The 17,336-nt window shown below is 48.0% G+C and overlaps 1 protein-coding gene across 10 annotated transcripts in view; it reads left to right on the forward strand.

The window, feature by feature from the left end:
* ITGAE (integrin subunit alpha E) overlaps positions 1 to 17,336 on the forward strand; it is a 73,260-nt gene that overhangs the window by 37,608 nt on the left and 18,316 nt on the right. For all 10 annotated transcript variants that reach the window (XM_045487684.1, XM_045487680.1, XM_045487688.1 and 7 more), the window contains 14 exons: positions 167 to 282; positions 922 to 1,073; positions 2,037 to 2,190; positions 2,757 to 2,901; positions 3,381 to 3,448; positions 4,235 to 4,370; positions 4,953 to 5,095; positions 5,450 to 5,590; positions 6,258 to 6,482; positions 7,489 to 7,619; positions 9,178 to 9,308; positions 10,570 to 10,736; positions 12,122 to 12,250; positions 15,807 to 15,880. In XM_045487684.1, coding sequence (XP_045343640.1) covers positions 167 to 282; positions 922 to 1,073; positions 2,037 to 2,190; positions 2,757 to 2,901; positions 3,381 to 3,448; positions 4,235 to 4,370; positions 4,953 to 5,095; positions 5,450 to 5,590; positions 6,258 to 6,482; positions 7,489 to 7,619; positions 9,178 to 9,308; positions 10,570 to 10,736; positions 12,122 to 12,250; positions 15,807 to 15,880 — 1,912 coding nt within the window. The remainder of the gene's footprint in view (positions 1 to 166; positions 283 to 921; positions 1,074 to 2,036; positions 2,191 to 2,756; positions 2,902 to 3,380; positions 3,449 to 4,234; positions 4,371 to 4,952; positions 5,096 to 5,449; positions 5,591 to 6,257; positions 6,483 to 7,488; positions 7,620 to 9,177; positions 9,309 to 10,569; positions 10,737 to 12,121; positions 12,251 to 15,806; positions 15,881 to 17,336) is intronic.

The raw sequence follows: 17,336 nt of genomic DNA on the forward strand, positions 1-17,336 counted from the left end.
ATGCCTCCAAGACAAAGGCTTCACTCTTGGGAACTTTACCAACTTCCTCCCTGAACTGAGCCCTCAGGGCTTGAATGGGGTGGGTGCCCTGCAGGGCAGCACATGCTGCCCTCACTCCTGTGTCAAATTCCGTGTCCGCTCCTAACCTGCTCCCTGTTTTGGCCAGGCACTGAGATTGCCATCATCCTAGATGGCTCAGGAAGCATTGATCCCCCAGACTTCCAGAAAGCCAAAGACTTCATCTCCAACATGATGAAGAACTTCTATGCCAAGTGCTTTGAGGTGGGCTTCCCTAAGAGCTAGACTCACACAGTCTATTAGTTCTCTATTGCCATGAACAAACTACCTCAAAACAACAACCATTTATTTGCTCACAGTTCTGTGGGTCAGCTATTTGGGCTGGATTCAGCTGGGTGGTCCTTCTGCTGGCCTTGCCTGGAGTTACTCCTGCAGCTGCAGACATCCTGTTGTTTGACTGGATGGCCTAAGATGGCCTTACCTGTCTGGGCCTTGTGCCTCCAGCAGGCCAGCTTAACGTTTTCATGGCTGCAGTGTTCCAAGAGGGCAAGAACCAGCGCATGCATGTACTTTTCAAGTTTCTGACTGTATCGCATTTGCTCATGTTCCATTGACCAAAGCTAGTCACATGACCAACCCCATAGTCAATATGTGGGAGGGGGACTACACAAAGACATGGTTTCAGGGGCAAGTCTATGATTCACTGTGATCCAGTACTATTATACCTTCCTCCACCTCTCCTTGCTTAGAGATTTCCCTCTGCCTTAACATCTCCTGCCTGGAGGCAAGGAGAAATGAGTGGATTCTTCCACTGCTTCCAGGAGGAACCGTCTAGGGAGCAGGGGCGGCTTTGGGCATGGCGACTCTGCCAACCTCCTCCCCACCTCGGCTCCTCCTCTATAGTGCAACTTTGCCCTTGTGCAATATGGGGAAGTGATACAGACTGAGTTTGATCTTCGGGACAGCCAGGATGCAGTGGCCTCCCTCGCCAGAGTCCAGAATATCACTCAAGTGAAGAATGTCACCAAGACTGCTTCTGCCATACAGCATGTCCTGTAAGTATGAGGGCAGTGGCACACCTACTGGGTGCCAGCTCACGGCCCTGCCCAGAGGTTCTGAGGCATCATGCCTGGAGAGATGGCTGGATGGAGCTGTGAAGAGGAGAGGATCAGGTTCTAGCTCTTCTTTGGCTGAGGGAAATGTGTGAGGTCTTTCAACCCAGTCTTTGTTAATGGCTGACATCCCAAGACATCCTCCAAAAAGTCTTCCAAAGACTCCTGCTGTGAGCCTCAGTAGAGCACGGTACTTACAGGGATGGGCTTCGTGGCCAGGCTGCGTGGGTTCAATCTCTACTTTGTACTCACCTTGGGTAAGTTGCCTAACCTGTCGGTGCTTCAGTTGCCTCACGTTTAAAATGAGAATAATAATAATGCTTGTCAGGGGCACCTGGGTGGCTCAGTCAGTGAAGCATCTGACTCTTGATTTCAGCTCAGGTCATGATCTCACAGTTTGTAAGCTCCAGCCCCACGTCAGGCTCTGCGCTGACAGGTGGAGGCTGCTTGGGATTTTCTCTCCCTCTGCATGCTCCCTTTGTCTCTCAAAATAAATAAATAAACTTAAGAAAATAATATTATTTGTTCTATAGGATTTTGTGAGGATTAAATGGGTTAAAATATGCACAGCACTTACAACAGTGCTTGGCACATAAGTACTATGTAAATATTAGCCACTCTTTATTAATAGCATTGTCATTCCTACACATACACACAGAATAGACTCTGCTATCCAGCACCTTTCTATGGGAGGAGGTGAGGGGCTAGGTATGTCTCAGCCTCCCCTCCACCTGGCCCTGCTGTGTGCCACAGGGGCATCACCACCCCTCTTCCGGCTTTTGTTCCCCCATTTCGGAGGGCTCCTTAATCCTCTCCAATTCTGAAACAGGTCAGTGAGTAAAATCTCCCCGGAGCTCAGTATCCCTCTGGCAAAGTTCTCCTCTTTATTTACTCTCCCCTACTTAGAGACAACATCTTCACGCCAAGCCACGGCTCCAGAAAAAATGCACCCAAGGTCATAGTGGTAATCACTGATGGGGACATATTTGGGGATCCACTCAACCTCACGACTGTCATCAGTTCCCCAAAGATGCAAGGTGTTGAGCGCTTTGCCATCAGGGTAAGAGCTGGGAGTTGGGTCGGGGGGCACCTTCTGACCCTGTTCAGCCTGGGGTGGGGAGGAGCCAGGGTTCCCGATAGGGGCTTGCTCTATTCACAGACTCTCACCAACTTCTCCCAGTCCCTATGTCCTGTACTTCCCGCATCCCATATCGGGTCCTCACACAGAGGGCTTGTTTCCCAACTGTGGTCACAGCTCACTCACCCAGCAGTGATGGGGAGAGCAGTGGACATTCAGGGATCCCAAAAGAAGAACATCAGGGAAGGTTCCTGGAGGAGATGGTGCTAAGTGTTGGAGGACAAGCAGGAGTAGCTGGCCTAGGGTGCAGGGAAGGTAGAAGGGCTCTGCAGGCAAAGGGCACAGCATGTGCAGAGGTGAGAATGAAGTTGGTGTGAGAAGGAAGGGGTATGTGTGGGAGAACAGGGAGCAGGGAAAGGAGGCAGGTGGTGAAGGGCCCTGAAGGCCAGCAGAGAGACTCAGCCCTCTCCTAGCCTAGAGAGCTCCCTGGGCTTGGGAACCAGCCAGCCCTCACAGTGCTGACCCACTGACCCAGGGCTTCTGTGCAGGTGGGAAATGAGAGTACTAAGACCCTCAAGGAACTGAAGCTGATTGCCTCAGACCCATTTGAGAGACATGCATTCACAGTGACCAATTATTCAGCGCTGGATGGACTGCTGAGCAAATTGCAGCAGAGTATCATTCACACGGAAGGTGAGGGCTCCAGCGTGGTCCACTTAGCCTCTGGCAGGAGGCCAAGCCCTGTGTGTCAGCCCCACCCCTGTCCTACCTCCATATGGTTCTCTGGGCAACTCCTATCACCTCTCTGAGCCTCAGCTGTTCCATCTCTAAAAAGGTAACAATATCCCCAGCCCTCATCACTTCCCCAGAATTACCTGAACCTCTGATAAGAAGCTTAAGTGCTGGAGAAAGAATGACTGGGACATGGATCCCACTCTCAGGAGCTCACAGATGAGGAAACTGAGGCCCAGAAAGAGGAAGTAAGCTGCCCAAGCTTACTTTGCGGGTAGATACTAAAGCAGGATCAGGTCTCCACTCTCAGCCTGGTATATGTTCCATTATTCCGAACATCGTTCCCTCTGGGTATGAGGTCAAAATGGGCCCTTCCCTGACTTAGTTTCTCCCTTCACCTCAGCCCACAGCAGCATCTCACTGGGCTTCTTGGCTTCTAGGCACTGTTGGAGAGGCCCTCCACTACCAACTGGCACAGATCGGGTTCAGTGCCCAGATCCTGGATGAGGTATGTGGTGAACTCAGCACCGGGCAGGATCACCATAGAGGAAGGGCCTCAGTGACACCCAGGGACTCAGGGACCCCTGGCTCACAGTGCAGGGCTCTGTCCTCCTGTAATGAGGCCTCTGAAGGAGCCCGTTTAGGATAAAAGAAAACTCTTGTACTTGCTTGCCCTAATCTGGACCTTTGAGGTAGACAAAAGAATGGCCATATTTATTACAGGGGTCAGTTTTGTTCTGTGTGCTCAAAGATTGAGCAGTTCCCTCTTAATATACGCTACTAACACAAGCTTTGGCTCGGGTCACTTGCCTACCAAGCTGAGTACTCCTCACCGGAGGCACTACTCCTCCCAGATGGGGAAAGATGCAGGCATGGTGAGGACATCAGCCCTGCACAGAGGTGGAATTGTGGTTAGCAAATTACTCAACACAGGTAGGCCTTGGGTGTCAGGCACAGGCTGAGCAACCTGTACAGAAGGAGATGAGCTCTGTCTTGCTCAACCATACTTTGTTTTAATGCTCAACGTCTGTGGCCCGGGTCAGACTTCCACCCTGGAAATCTGGAGAGACACTCACTGGAGAGACAGTTGCCCCGATAGGGTCATGGGTACAAGGTAGGAACTGGGTATTTGCCATTTCACCTTCCTTCTGCGTTTCCAGCCAGGTGGTCAGGGATCATTGAACATCCCCCGCCCCCAACCCAAGGTTTGTGACATTGGCTGGTAGGCCCATGGCTGCTGTGGCTGGCCCCAGCCCCTCCCTCTCAGATGACCTCCAACCCTCATCCCCTGTAGGGGCAGGTGCTGCTCGGTGCCGTCGGGGCCTTTAACTGGTCAGGGGGAGCACTGCTCTACAACTTGCACAGCCGCCGGGGTCGCTTCCTGAACCAGACGGCAGCAGATGCCAAGACTGCACAGTACAGCTATCTAGGTGAGGTGGGGCCTGGAGACTACCTGAGTGAGGGTGGGGCCTACACAGGGACACTGAGGCTGCGCATTAGCCTGCACTAGGCTTTCCAGTTAGGGCAGGCTCTGGTCAGTCACATGGACTGAGGGATGGGCCTTGGTTAGGGACGCTCGAGGCTGAGAATTAGGGCCTTTTGGATGAGGACAAGGCCTCCTTGGTACTGAAGCTCAGGGTGGCCCTGAGGATGTGGGCCTTGCCACTAACCGTAGTGGTGGGTAACCCTTCACCCCTCTCCTTGGTCCTCATATACCATGTGTATGATGAACATGGGTGGTGAATGTGTGTGAAGGAGTATATTTGGAGTGAAGCTGTATATATGATAATGTGTGTGTATCACTTCTGGGTGATGGGGCACATGTGTGTGACCAGCCACGGTGGTTAAGTGGGAGCACTCCCTGATGCCAATTTTTAAAAGGATGAGAAAGACAGTTTCTCCAGATCTGCTCCCCTCTGCCCAGGCTACTTTGAAGGATTGGCTGGGAAAGTTGGTGTTCTAAAGAGTGGCCTGGGAGCTCCCAACGACAACCACCGCCTCCTCCCTCCTAGGTTACTCAGTGGCCCTGCTGCACAAGGCCTGTGGCCTCTCCTATGTGGCAGGGGCTCCACGGTACAAGCAGCGGGGGGCCGTGTTTGAGCTTCAGAAGGAGGGCAAAGAGACCAACTTCGTGCCAGTGCTGGAGGGAGAGCAGGTACTTGCTGGAGAAGGATGCCCCCATTATTATAGATGGAGGATCTGGAAGTCCCAGAGGGAATGGGACAGGCTCCAAGGCACACCGAGGGGTATCACCTCAGCCTGGACAGAACTCAGACAGAATGCAGTGCCACTGCCCCAGCTCTGCATGTCTGGTTATCAACTGGCTTCCTCCGCTGTGGGGCATATGGCCGCTCACCCAGGCTTCTAGGTTTCTCTGGTGAACAGATTGATCTGGAATGACCCAAATTGGCAGTCCAGGAAGAACAGGATCAGGAGTCTAGGCTTGCTGAGGGGTATCAGAGGAGGCCTCCCCAGCACCCTTGTGAGCTGAGCTCCTCCTGGGCTGTAGATGGGATCCTATTTTGGCTCTGAGCTGTGCCCTGTGGACGTTGACATGGATGGGACCACGGACTTCTTGCTCGTGGCTGCTCCTTTCTACCACATTCACGGAGAGGAAGGCAGAGTCTACGTGTACCATCTGAACAAGCAGGTGGGAGTCTCCATCTTCGCAAACTTGCTGAGCTTGTGGGTGCTTAGCCTGCTGCAGAGGTGATGGAGGCTGGGAGCGCCCTGGCCCTGCCTTGCTTGGAAGGACGGTGCTGGGGAGGTGCGCAGGGTGGATGGTGGACAGCTGGGGCAGCTGTTCCATTTGTTCTCCTGCTCCACCTTCTCACTTTCCCCACCCCATCATCCCATGTTGATGATGATAACATCCCAAATAGCTGCACGCTCGACAAAGCATGTTTTGTCTATGATCTCGCTTGTTTCTCACTGTAACTGTGTTTCTCATACTGTGTCACTTCCATTTTACAGATGAGGAAGCTGAGGCTCAACGATGTTGAGACTTGCTCAAGTTTACATAGCGAGTGTGTGGTAGAGCCAAGACTAGAACCCGGGCCTCCCAATTGCCAGTGCGGTACCCCTAACTGTGGGAGCAGAGGGAGAAGGCTCTGGGTCCTAGCAGGCTCTGGGCAGGAGGATCTTAGCCTTACCACTCGCTTACCGTGTAGCCTTGGGGAGGTCCGTTGCCTTTTCTGAGCCTCAGCCTCCCTGCTAGAGAATCAGAAACAAGTCTAGTGAGCATGCCTTCTGGGATGGCCGTGGTTGTGCACCCTGCATCCCTCTCTTGAGGGCTGAGCTACCTGTTTGCTTTACAGAATGGTTCCTTCTCTTTGGCACACATGCTGAGTGGGTACCCTGGATTCACTGATGTCCGATTTGGCTTTGCCATGGCAACAGTGGGGGATATCAGTCAGGATAAGCTCACAGATGTGGCCATTGGGGCCCCCCTGGAGGGTTTTGGGGCAGATGATGGTACCAGCTTCGGCAGCGTGTACATCTACAATGGACGCTGGGATGGCCTTTCTACCACCCCCGCTCAGGTAACCTGCAGGGCTCTCTCCAGCCTCTACTATGAGATTCTGACCTCCCTAGATGTGATAGCCTGAGCCCCAAGTCAGCTCCAGTTCTAAGTGTCAGGCGGGTCCCAAAGGGTCAGCAGTGCCCAGTGAAGGACAGAAGTCACTTGGAGGTTCCAGGCCAGGACCTCACCCCAGACCCTTCCAGTGGGGTAAGAGGTTGTGGCAACATCTGTTTCTTGACCTGTATCTCCCTTTTTTGGCATTCCTGACCATGGACCTGCCTCAGATTCTCCTTCCTCACTTTCTGTCCCTTCTCTGGCTCCTGCCCCCCCACCCAACCCCATCCATACCTTAACCCTCATCTCCCAAGACTCCATTGCTAGCCTCTCATGTTACATAGTTTGTGGGCACTTTCACCCATCTCAGACCACGGTTGTTCTCCTAACTTCAGTTTTGTATGTCCAGCTGTGTCCCGAGCACCTTGCTGGATGGCCCCCCAGGCATCTCAGTCTCATGCTGCCTAACCCAAAGCATCCTCTCCTCCCAGACCTGCTGCTCCTCTGGGCCCCTTCTCCTATTCCCCACACATATCCTAATGGTTCTCTCCCATATCCAGCCCTGGCCTGGCTCCTGTCTCTCTCCATCCCTACCACCCCTGGCCTGGCTGCTCCTACTCACCATCTTCCACCCTGTGTCTGATTAGTCAGGCCCACCTCATTCCCCAGCCGCTCATCAAGCCTCCTTGCACCCAAACCCCCTCTGTTCCCACTGCAGTGACCCCTAGCCATGTCCTCAGATGTCCTGCTCTTCCCCAACCCCAGCTTTCATCACTTGCCATGTCAAGTCCCACCTGCCCTTCAGGGCTCCATTCAAATGCCATTCCCCCTGGAAAACCTTGCCCTTCTCTTTTCAGTTCCTCAGTTGAGGGCTCACTGGGGTGGGGATCAAGGCTTATCATGCTGATTTGAATAAAACCCAAAAGGGCTCCCCTTCTCCTCCTCCATGCCTTGTGCTTTTCTCTCCACAGCGGATCAGAGCCTCAGAGGTGGCCTCAGGACTCCACTACTTTGGCATGTCAGTGGCTGGTGGCTTAGATCTCACTGGTGACGGCCTTGCTGACATCACCGTGGGCACTCTGGGCCGGGCAGCTGTGCTCCGGTAGGGATTCGTCCTGCCTCCTGGGGTCCCAAGTCCCAGCCTCACCTAGTTGCCCTGTCTTCAGTGACCCCATGAAGACACCAGGCACTGATGGGAGAGAGTAAATGTGGTTGTTGAGGGCACTGGCTCTCGAATCTGCCCATCTGGGTTTGACCCTCAGCTCTCAATTAACCATTTGCCCTTGGGCAGGTTCTTGTATTCTGAGTCCCACTTTTCTGATCTGTAAATGGGAATAACAACAGCACCTCCCTCACAGAGTTATGAAGATTGAGAGAATCTTTGCAAAGATTTGGTACAGTACTCATTGAAAGCTATTATTTTGATGATATGATGATTTTCAGAACTTCTGTGTTCCATCCCTAAGGGAATTATCAAATCCCGTGGCTATAAATAATCTGGCAGAGCACCTATCTGTCCTGTGCGCTCCACTAAGCTCCAACTTGGCTGCCTATTTAACGCCCCTCTTGGCTGTTGCTGTCTGGCATCTCAAAGTTAACATGTCTAAAAATGGACTTCGTGTTCTCACCCACTCCTCATTCTCCCCAAGCTGCCCTTCCCTAGGCTTGCCAGCTAAGTAAATGGCACCACTTGTTCAGGACAAATACCCAGGAGTCATCCTTGATTCCTTTCTTTTCTTTCTCCCACCACCCCATCAACAAGATTTTGTTGGCTCTGCCTCCACAATGCCTCCCGGTATAAGACGCTGGCATCTCTCACCTGCACCACTGCCATGGTGTTCTTCCCTGCTTCCACTCCCCGTGCTCTGTTCTCCACACGGCTGCCAGAGGAGTCCCTTTATCCTGCTGCTTAAAACCCCTCAGTGGCTCCCACTTAGAGAGTAAAATCCAAATTCTTTACCATGGCTCACCATCTCCATGGCTTGTCTCTGCTCATCCCTCCATCCCCATCTCCTCTTACTACCTTCTGTCTCACTAATTGTGCTCCAGTCGTGCTGACCTTTGTGTTCCCTACACGTTCATTGCTACCACATGCCCTTTGCACTAGCTGTGCTTTCTGCCTGGAAGGAGGTTCCCCTTCTCTTCACACAGCTAGCTCTTGTTGGCACATCTCAAATGTCTCATCAGGGAGGCCATCCCTGATCACCCAACTAAGTAGCCCCCAATCTCTATTACCCTAACCTGTTTTATTTTCTTAAAATTTTTTAATGTTTATATTTGAGAGAGAGAGAATCCAAAGCAGGCTTCAGGCCCCAAGCTGTCACTGCAGAGCCCGACACAGGGCCCGAACTCACAAACTCTGAGATCATGACCTGAGCCACAGTCAGACCCTTAACTGACTGAGCCACCCAGGTGCCCCCTATTTCCTTTTATCATAGCATTACCTGTACATAGGATTTCCTTGTCTCTTCTTATTTGCTTGTTGTCTATTTTCTCACTAGAGAAGGGACTTGTCTCTTTTCCAACTACTACATCCTGAAGATGCAGAACAGCACTTGGTATACTGGAGACGTTCAATAAATATTCATTGAATAATTGAATGAGCCAAGCACTGAAGTCTTGTGGTCACTCCTTATGGTTCTCTTTGCTATCTTGTTTAGCTCAAGACCTGTGGTTTACCTGAATGTGTCCATGACCTTCACCCCCATGGCACTGCCCATTGGCTTCAATAGCAGTGTGAATGCTTTTTTGTGTTTTGCAATCAGCTCTGTGACTACAGCTGCCGAGACAGGTAATAGACAGCCTGGCTGACCACCCTCCCCCCTCCCCCCCCCCACCCAGTGTTGTGGTCATTCTTTGTTGGCTTCTGTAGGGGACAGAGAAAGAGGACTGGGAGGGTGGTGGTGTGCTGGGAGTGTTATGAAGTCCTGGTACTTGAAATCCCTCTATTAGAGCTTAGTTCCCTTGAGGTTAGGTTCTGCCTAATGGGAACTATCCCAGAAAAGAGTGGTCTGCTGTTAAATCCATACTATGAAGGGATTTATCTGACCCTTGTTGGGCAGAAGGATTTTGGATCCCTTCCTCAAGGCTGAAGGATTGAGTTTCTGAAAGAAGACTTAGAAAAAAGGCAGCCACGCCTCCATCCCCCTCTCCTGTGCCCGTGTGTGTGTGCATGTGTTTGTAGGGGCTCCTGAGAAGTGCCTTTCCTCTTACTCTCTGATCACATCTTCCCTCCTTCCCTCCTCACTGTGTCTCCCTAGGCAGGTGGGATTAGATAACCTGCTGGAAGCCTGGCCTCTTTTTCCATCCCCATACTTGGCATTGGTTGGGTGCCTTTCCAGAAGGCAGAGGATGGGCATGGTTTTCATAGCCCAGGTACTTATTGCTAACCCAAGAGCTCCCCTCCAGAATAATCCCTCAGCAACAGTCCCCAAGGTTTAATCTCTCCAGAACAATACCTAAGATGTCTCTTTGCCTCTTGCAGGTCAGAAAGCATTCTCCCAGGTGGGAGTGGCTTTCCTGTAGAAGGAGGCCTTCATCAAATCTGGGGGTAGAAAATGACAGACCTATCAGTTCCAGCTGTATAGGATGAAAGATTCAGGTCACATTGCTTGAATAGCAGCTTCTGAGTGGCTGTGTGACACTGGGCAAGTGTCTTTCATTCTCTGGGCCCTGGTTTCTATTCTGTACAGTATGAGAGTTGGCCCAGGTAGTCTGTAAGGTGCTTCCAGCTCCGCTATCCTCAGGTTTTACTCTATGGTTTCTCTCTCCAGTCTCTGAATTATTCTTCCTCATAGTTTTCTCTTTCAATCATAGCCCTGGGAATGTGCTGCTTTGGGTTTGGGGCTGGGGCACTGAGGGACTAGAACCAGGTGCCAGAAGACCATGAGAAAAGTACTTTTGAAATGAAGAAACTTGGGATTCCAACACAAGGGACTAGGTGGGGACACCACTCAGGAAGGGCTCATAAGGAACTGCAGGCAGGCTAGGGGCCCTCTGTCTAGGGCTTACCCATCCCAGTCTTATCAGGAAGGTCTGGTCTTCATTCCCAGGCCTCAAAGACACAGTTCTGAACTTCACATTGGACGTGGATGTGATGAAGCAGAGGAAAAGACTGCAGTGTTCAGACAAGAATATTTGTCAGAGCCACCTTAGGGAATGGGATGGCAGTGTGTCCCGTCTTTGTGAGCCCCTCCTGCTCATTCCCACAGAGGGAAAGGTAAGTGGAGGAGTTTAGAAGAGAGTCATGATGGGTCTGGGTTTTCTTGAGAAAAAAGATTGAGATGCTTGCCATGAAGGATATATACGCAAAACAAACTAGACAATTATAATAATCCTAGCAGATCAAGAACCATATAATGGCATGGGAGATGGAGTTAATTATACTAGAACTCCAAAGTAAAGAAATCTACTGAAATTGACCACTATGTCTCTGAGCTTCCTAGAAACTGGACACAAAGGGAAATGCTCTAATGGCTGACATTCTTCTTGGCAACAAATCAGGAATAACGGTGGATCCCCCCACCCCAGCCTCATGAGCCTCATCTCACCTAGCAGTGGGGCTGAGTGCCCTTATATGAGTAAACATCAGAAACATTGAATGAGAGAAAATAAAATAAAGACAAAAGGTATCATTTACAAAGGTTTACTCCTGACAGAGGGGCCTGGAGACATAAAAGACATGCGTTTGTCAGGACTCAGCCTTAGAAGGACCTATAAGGATCATTTATTCCAATAAACTTATAAGTTATGCTTCTCACTACATATCTGTTCCCATATCTGTTCAGGGTGTTAATTGGATTAAGAAAGTGTTTGTAGCAAGTCTATGCCTTCCTTAAATAAAAACTACATTTTCTACCCAGGGATCATGCTCACCTACTCTCAGGTGTTCAAAGCTCCTACCATCACTGAAAGGCTCACTTAAGGCCAATGGCACCCTAAGTAATCTCCTCATCTTCAGGTTTTACCTTTCTTTTTTTTTTTTTTTTTTTTAATGTTTATTTATTTTTGAGACAGAGAGAGACAGAGCATGAACGGGGGAGGGTCAGAGAGAGAGGGAGACACAGAATCTGAAGCAGGCTCCAGGCTCTGAGCTGTCAGCACAGAGCCCGACGCGGGGCTCGAACTCACGGACCGTGAGACCATGACCTGAGCCGAAGTCGGACGCTTAACCGACTGAGCCACCCAGCCGCCCCAGGTTTTACCTTTCTAATAAGTCCTCCAGGTTGCTTTGAGAAAGACCTTTATGAACATAGATGTGACCACAATTCTTCCCTTCTGTGGCTTCCATTTGCCCTCCAAAAAATATTCAAGTTGGTTTGTAACTCTTGATGGCCAAAATCCCTTTGTGTTTGGGATGGGAACCATCATGAGTTTTCAGGCCTGAGGTTGTAGCAGATCAAGTGAGATTTTTCCAAAGCTCTAGGCAGCTTGGTTGAAGGAAGTTGCCCTTCAGCTTGGCTTATGTGGAAGAGGCTTATGACTTCTGACTCAACACTTTCATTGTTTATTTCTTATTATGACTACATCAGACTTAAAAGTATTCTTGTCATTTTTCCCCCACATGCCACTCCAATCCTGTATTACTTGGTGACTCTGTGGTAGCTCTGCGAGGAGGACTGCTTCTCTAGCATCAGTGTCAAGGTCAGCTACCAACTCCAGACCTCAGAGAGCCAGAGGGACCATCCCCACCCTGTTTTGGACCTCTACACTGAGCCCTTCACCATCTTCCAGGTGACGCAGCGAGGCGAGACTGCTGGGAGACATCCCCCAAAAAGTACCTGTTCCTCTAACTTTAAAGAATGTTAAAGTTAGGAGTACCCTCAGACAGTATTTCGGCCCCTTGCTGTTTAAACGGGGGAAACTGAGTTCCTGAGATGGTGTTCATTTGCCCAGGGCCTTACTGGTGGGTAACACAAGTCTCCAAACCACATGCAAGGTCAGTTCCTTTATGTTCACAGAAAATGTGCTTGCTACATATTTAATGATGCATAGGAATTTGTTGTCCGACTAGGCAAGGGTCTCTGGTGATTGTGTGGTGGGGGTCCTGTGTGGAGTCTGGACTGGGCCAACCTGCTCCTTCCTATAGATAGGATGCTCTTTAGTGCATCTGCCTACCCAGGCCCTGACCTCGGCCTTCAGACTGAATGTCTGACCTACCCAGAAACTTGGTGAGTGTCTGTTACAAGAAGCTTCTCTCATAACTCAGAGAAGTCAGAGGGGAAAAGAAACAGTCAAATTTCTTTTATGTATGTATGTATGTATGTATGTATTTATTTATTTTGAGAGAGAGAGAGAGAAAGAAAGTATAAGCAGTGGAGGGGCAGAGAGAAAGGGAGAGAGAGAATCCCAAGCAGGGTCTGGGCTAGCAGTGCAGTCCCCACCCTGGGGCTTGATCTCACAAACCGTGAGATCATGACCTGAGCTGAAACCAAGAGTTGGATGCTTAACTGACTGAGCCACCCAGGCACCCCTCAAATTTCTTGATTCTTTGATATATAGGGTGATTTGGTTCTCTATACCCTGGCCCCCATGGTATTCTGTCAGTCTTCATTTAGAGGGTCTTGTGGCATACAGAAAAATCAGCAAGATCAAAGTGACAACATACACATTTAAAATAATAATTACAGTCAGTTGGAATGAAAAGGAAAAGCCGCCAAAAGCAGTTCATACTGACATAGAAAATCTTCAGGTAGCGTACATATATTTCCAGGTAATCATAGGACACTCATGACTGTCTAATATTTTTACAACAATGCTCTATATAAATTAAATAAATATTTGGCTTCAGTTTTGGCCAGTATCCAATGAATCAGTCACAAACAGTGAATAGAAATAAGAGAATAATATAACTAGGGTGACTCTTTCCATTGCTCTTCTGCCCAGGAAGGAGAATCAGCCTCCCTATGAGCAAAGATTGTCATCTTAATTCTTTTAGGCAAGGAATTTTATCTTAAATTTATAATAGTATATTTATTTTGTAAATAATTTTTAAAATTTTGGTATGACAGAGTAGATGATTCAGAAAAGATTAGGAGAACTAATGTAACAAAATTTCATGAATAAATAGATTATAATTAATTATATACATTCTGTTTTTCAAAACCTTTTTATTTTGAAATATTTGGCTTGCTAAAAAATGAAAGAATAGTCCAAAAAATTCCCATGCATTCTTTATCTAGATTCCCCCAAAGTTACCATTTTGATATTTTATCGTATTTGCTTTATCATTCTCTTATTATATATATACACACACACACACACACACACACATATACATATATACACACATACATATACATATATATGTGAATATATACGTGTCACACATCCATATATGTGTGCATATATACAATGTATACATATCACATATACATATATGTGTATATATACATATCACACATTCCATATATGTATGTGTATGTGTATGTATATATATCACACGTTTATATTTTGCAACCATTTGAGAGTAAGTTACAAAGTTACAGATAGGATGCCTCTTAAACCCCAATACTTCAGTATATATTTCCTAAAAAACAAGGACATTCTCTTATCAAACCACAGTATGAGGATCAAAATCAGGAAATTAACAATGATAAAATGCTCTTAAGTAATGTATAAACTTATTCAGATATCACCAGTTGTCCTATTAGTGTCCTATATGGCAAAAGAAAACAATTTTTTTTTTCTGGCCCAAGATCATTCATTACATTTTTTCATTACTCATCTTTCTTTAGTCTCCTTCAATCTGCAATAGTTTCTGGGTCTGTCTTTGCCCTTAATGACGTTACCATTTTTCAATGGTGCAGGCCAATTATTTTGTAGAATATGTTTCCTCATGGCTACATTCAAGTTATGCATTTTTGACAGGAGTATCACAGAAGTGAAGTTGTGTCCTTCTAAGTGCACAGCATAGGAGGTACAACATGTTGATCTGTCCCTTTCTGGTACTGTTTCCCTTTGTAATTAATAAGTATCTTTAAACTTTTTTTTTTAATGTTTATTTACTTTTGAGAAAGAGAGAGACAGAGAGTGAGTGGGGGAGGGGCAGAGAGAGAGGGAGACACAGAATCTGAAGCAGGCTCTAGGCTCTGAGCTGTCAGCGCAGAGCCCAATGCGGGGCTCGAACCCACGAACTGTGAGATCATGACCTGAGCTGAAGTCGGACGCTTAACTGACTGAGCCATCCAGGAGCCCCTAACAAAGAGATTTAAAGAAAAAAAAAATTATTCCACTAATGAAATGGGTGAGGAGAAATTATTTGGTGTTAGGTTAGGCACATAGATGTTTCCAAAGAATGAGTTCTAGCTGGGAGCTTAGATGCTTTAATCCTGCTCTCTCTCACTGAGCCTGGGTGAAAAAGCAGGCTACTTGGCTATATTAAAAGCAAAAGTAAAAAAAACCTGCCTCAGACTGTTAAGCTAGCCAGATAGAGCTCCAAGATCTGACTTCTTCAAACTGCATCTCCCTCCTCTGGGAAGTAAGTTTCCTTTCTCGCTTTGGGCTCCCATTCCAGCTCCAGGCCATGGTAACATTCCTTGCAGAAAGCTACTGAGGTGGTCACTGGCTGCTGGGGAGATAAACACAGAGATTCTCCAGTTAAGGAGCTGGCTATTTCCTTCATAATAAAAAAATAGATCCAGCTCCTTTAGAAAATTTGATTTTTTAACTTAACTAGGGCTGTTCACCTTGCCTGGGCCTTTTGGACCCTAGGTAACTTTCCAAATGATTTTGTTTTAGTATAGGCAAAATTACAAGGGGAATATTTATCCTACAGAGAAGACTAGTCATGGGGACAAGAACCTCACAGGACTGGACCTCACAATATTTGGGTTAGGTGTCCCCCCATTCCTGCTCCTGCTGTTCCTGCCTCTACTTAAAAGGACTAAGGAAGCTTTTTTTTCTCTTAGGTTTTCCTCCCTAAAATGTTCAAATTAGTGAGTTGTGAGCAAGCCTGCTGCTTAATTCCCATGATATAAATGTGACAGGCACCCCCACCATTCCATGAAGGTCCCCCCATTTTTCACCTTGGCCAGAGGCCTAAATCCCGGTGTACCTTTGTTGTAAGACCAAGCACACTCCGGACCCCTGACAGGTCAAGGAATGTCACAGTCACAGCTCTCTTGGCCATATGGGTACAACCCCAGTCTGTTGGCCTTCACGTCCTTCTACCTGCACTCCTCAGAGTCTAAGGAAGGAGAGGTATGTCCTACAGGAAGATTGAGAGGCAAAGCTCCCAGGGATGGTGGTGTCCCTGGTCTGACCCCTGCCTCTCTCTGTTTGGTTATAGCTGCCCTATGAGAAGAACTGCACGAATAAGCTGTTTTGTGTTGCTGACTTACAGATGGCCATCACCACCTCTCAGTGAGTTGTCAACTGCAGCTAACTTTCTCCTGAAGGTGTACCCGGCAAATCCCTCATCAAAATTTGACTTTTCCTCATGGCCCACAAAGGGCTTTGAATCTATTACCTCATTGGGTCCTCAGCCACACCATGAGGGAGGCAAGAGATTTGTATTTCTGTCTTATAGATTATGGAACAGACTCAGTAGCTGAGGGACTGTGTGGGATCACAGAGCTCATTTGGTGGACTTGAACCCAGGTCTCTGACACCCTGGACAATGCTATTTTCATACCCTAGTGTTTCTTGCTCCTAGGACTACCCCAGGTAGAGGTAGCCTCTTCCTTGGCTCACCTCTTAACCCAATTACTTAACTAATTCATTAAATATTTATGGAGCATCTCCTTTGTGCCAGGCACTCTACATGCTGGAGATACATCAGCAAACAACATAGACAAAACAGCCTTGCCCTCGCGGTGTTTTAGGAGGAGAAGATAGTAGGTACATTTTATGTTGATGCGATGTACTATGAAGAAAAGGCAGGGAAGGTGAGAGAAAGTGCCGGGTGGAGGTGGATTGAAGTTTTGGAGTGGTCAGGAAAGGGCCCACTGTGGTGACATTTTGGTACACACAGGAGGAGATTGGGGAATGAACTCTGTGGGTGTCTGCAGGGAGAGCAGCTGCAAATTCCCTGAGATGGGAGCATACCTGGAGGTGGGAGGAATGGCCAGGACACCAGTGTGGTTGCAGTAGAATGAGGGAGAGGTAATGTGGGGGCAGGGAGAAAGGTTATATGGGACTTCTGAGGCCCTGCATAAGGGCTTTTATTGTGAGCTGGGAAGCCAGACGAATGACAGGATCTTGCATTTTAACAGGCTCATTCTTGCTGCTGTGTGGTAGACTGCAGGAACAAAGGTGTAAGCAGGGAGATAGTAAGGATCTATTAATAATAACTCAGGTGAGAAGCGATGATGACTTGGGCCAAAGTGGTAGCAGGTAAAGGTGCCTATATTTTGAAGTTAGAGCCCACAGGACTTGATGACAGATTGGATCAGGGGAGTAAGAGAAAAAGAAGGGTCTAAGGCAGCTTCCATGGTTTCATCCTGAACATCTAGATTTGTGCTGTCCAATACAGTAGCCACGAGTCACATTTAACTATTTAAATTAATTAAAATTAAGTAAAATTAAAATTTTAGTTCCTCAGTTGAACTAGGCACATTTCAAGGGCTCAACACCCACATATGGCCAGTGATACTGAATAGCAGAGATAATAGACTATTTCCATTACTGCGAAAGTTCCCTTGGATCACACTGAACTCCACAATAATGGTGATGCCAAGAACTGAATTGGGGAAGCCTTTAGAAGACTGGTTTTGGAAGGCAGGGTGGAGAGAAAGAGATAAGGAGTTTGACTTTGGACACGTGACGGTCTTTTTTTATTTTAATTTTTTTTTTCAACGTTTATTTATTTTTGGGACAG

This window comes from Leopardus geoffroyi, chromosome E1 (genome assembly GCF_018350155.1).
Source record: "Leopardus geoffroyi isolate Oge1 chromosome E1, O.geoffroyi_Oge1_pat1.0, whole genome shotgun sequence".
In the NCBI taxonomy this organism is placed as follows: domain Eukaryota; kingdom Metazoa; phylum Chordata; class Mammalia; order Carnivora; family Felidae; genus Leopardus; species Leopardus geoffroyi.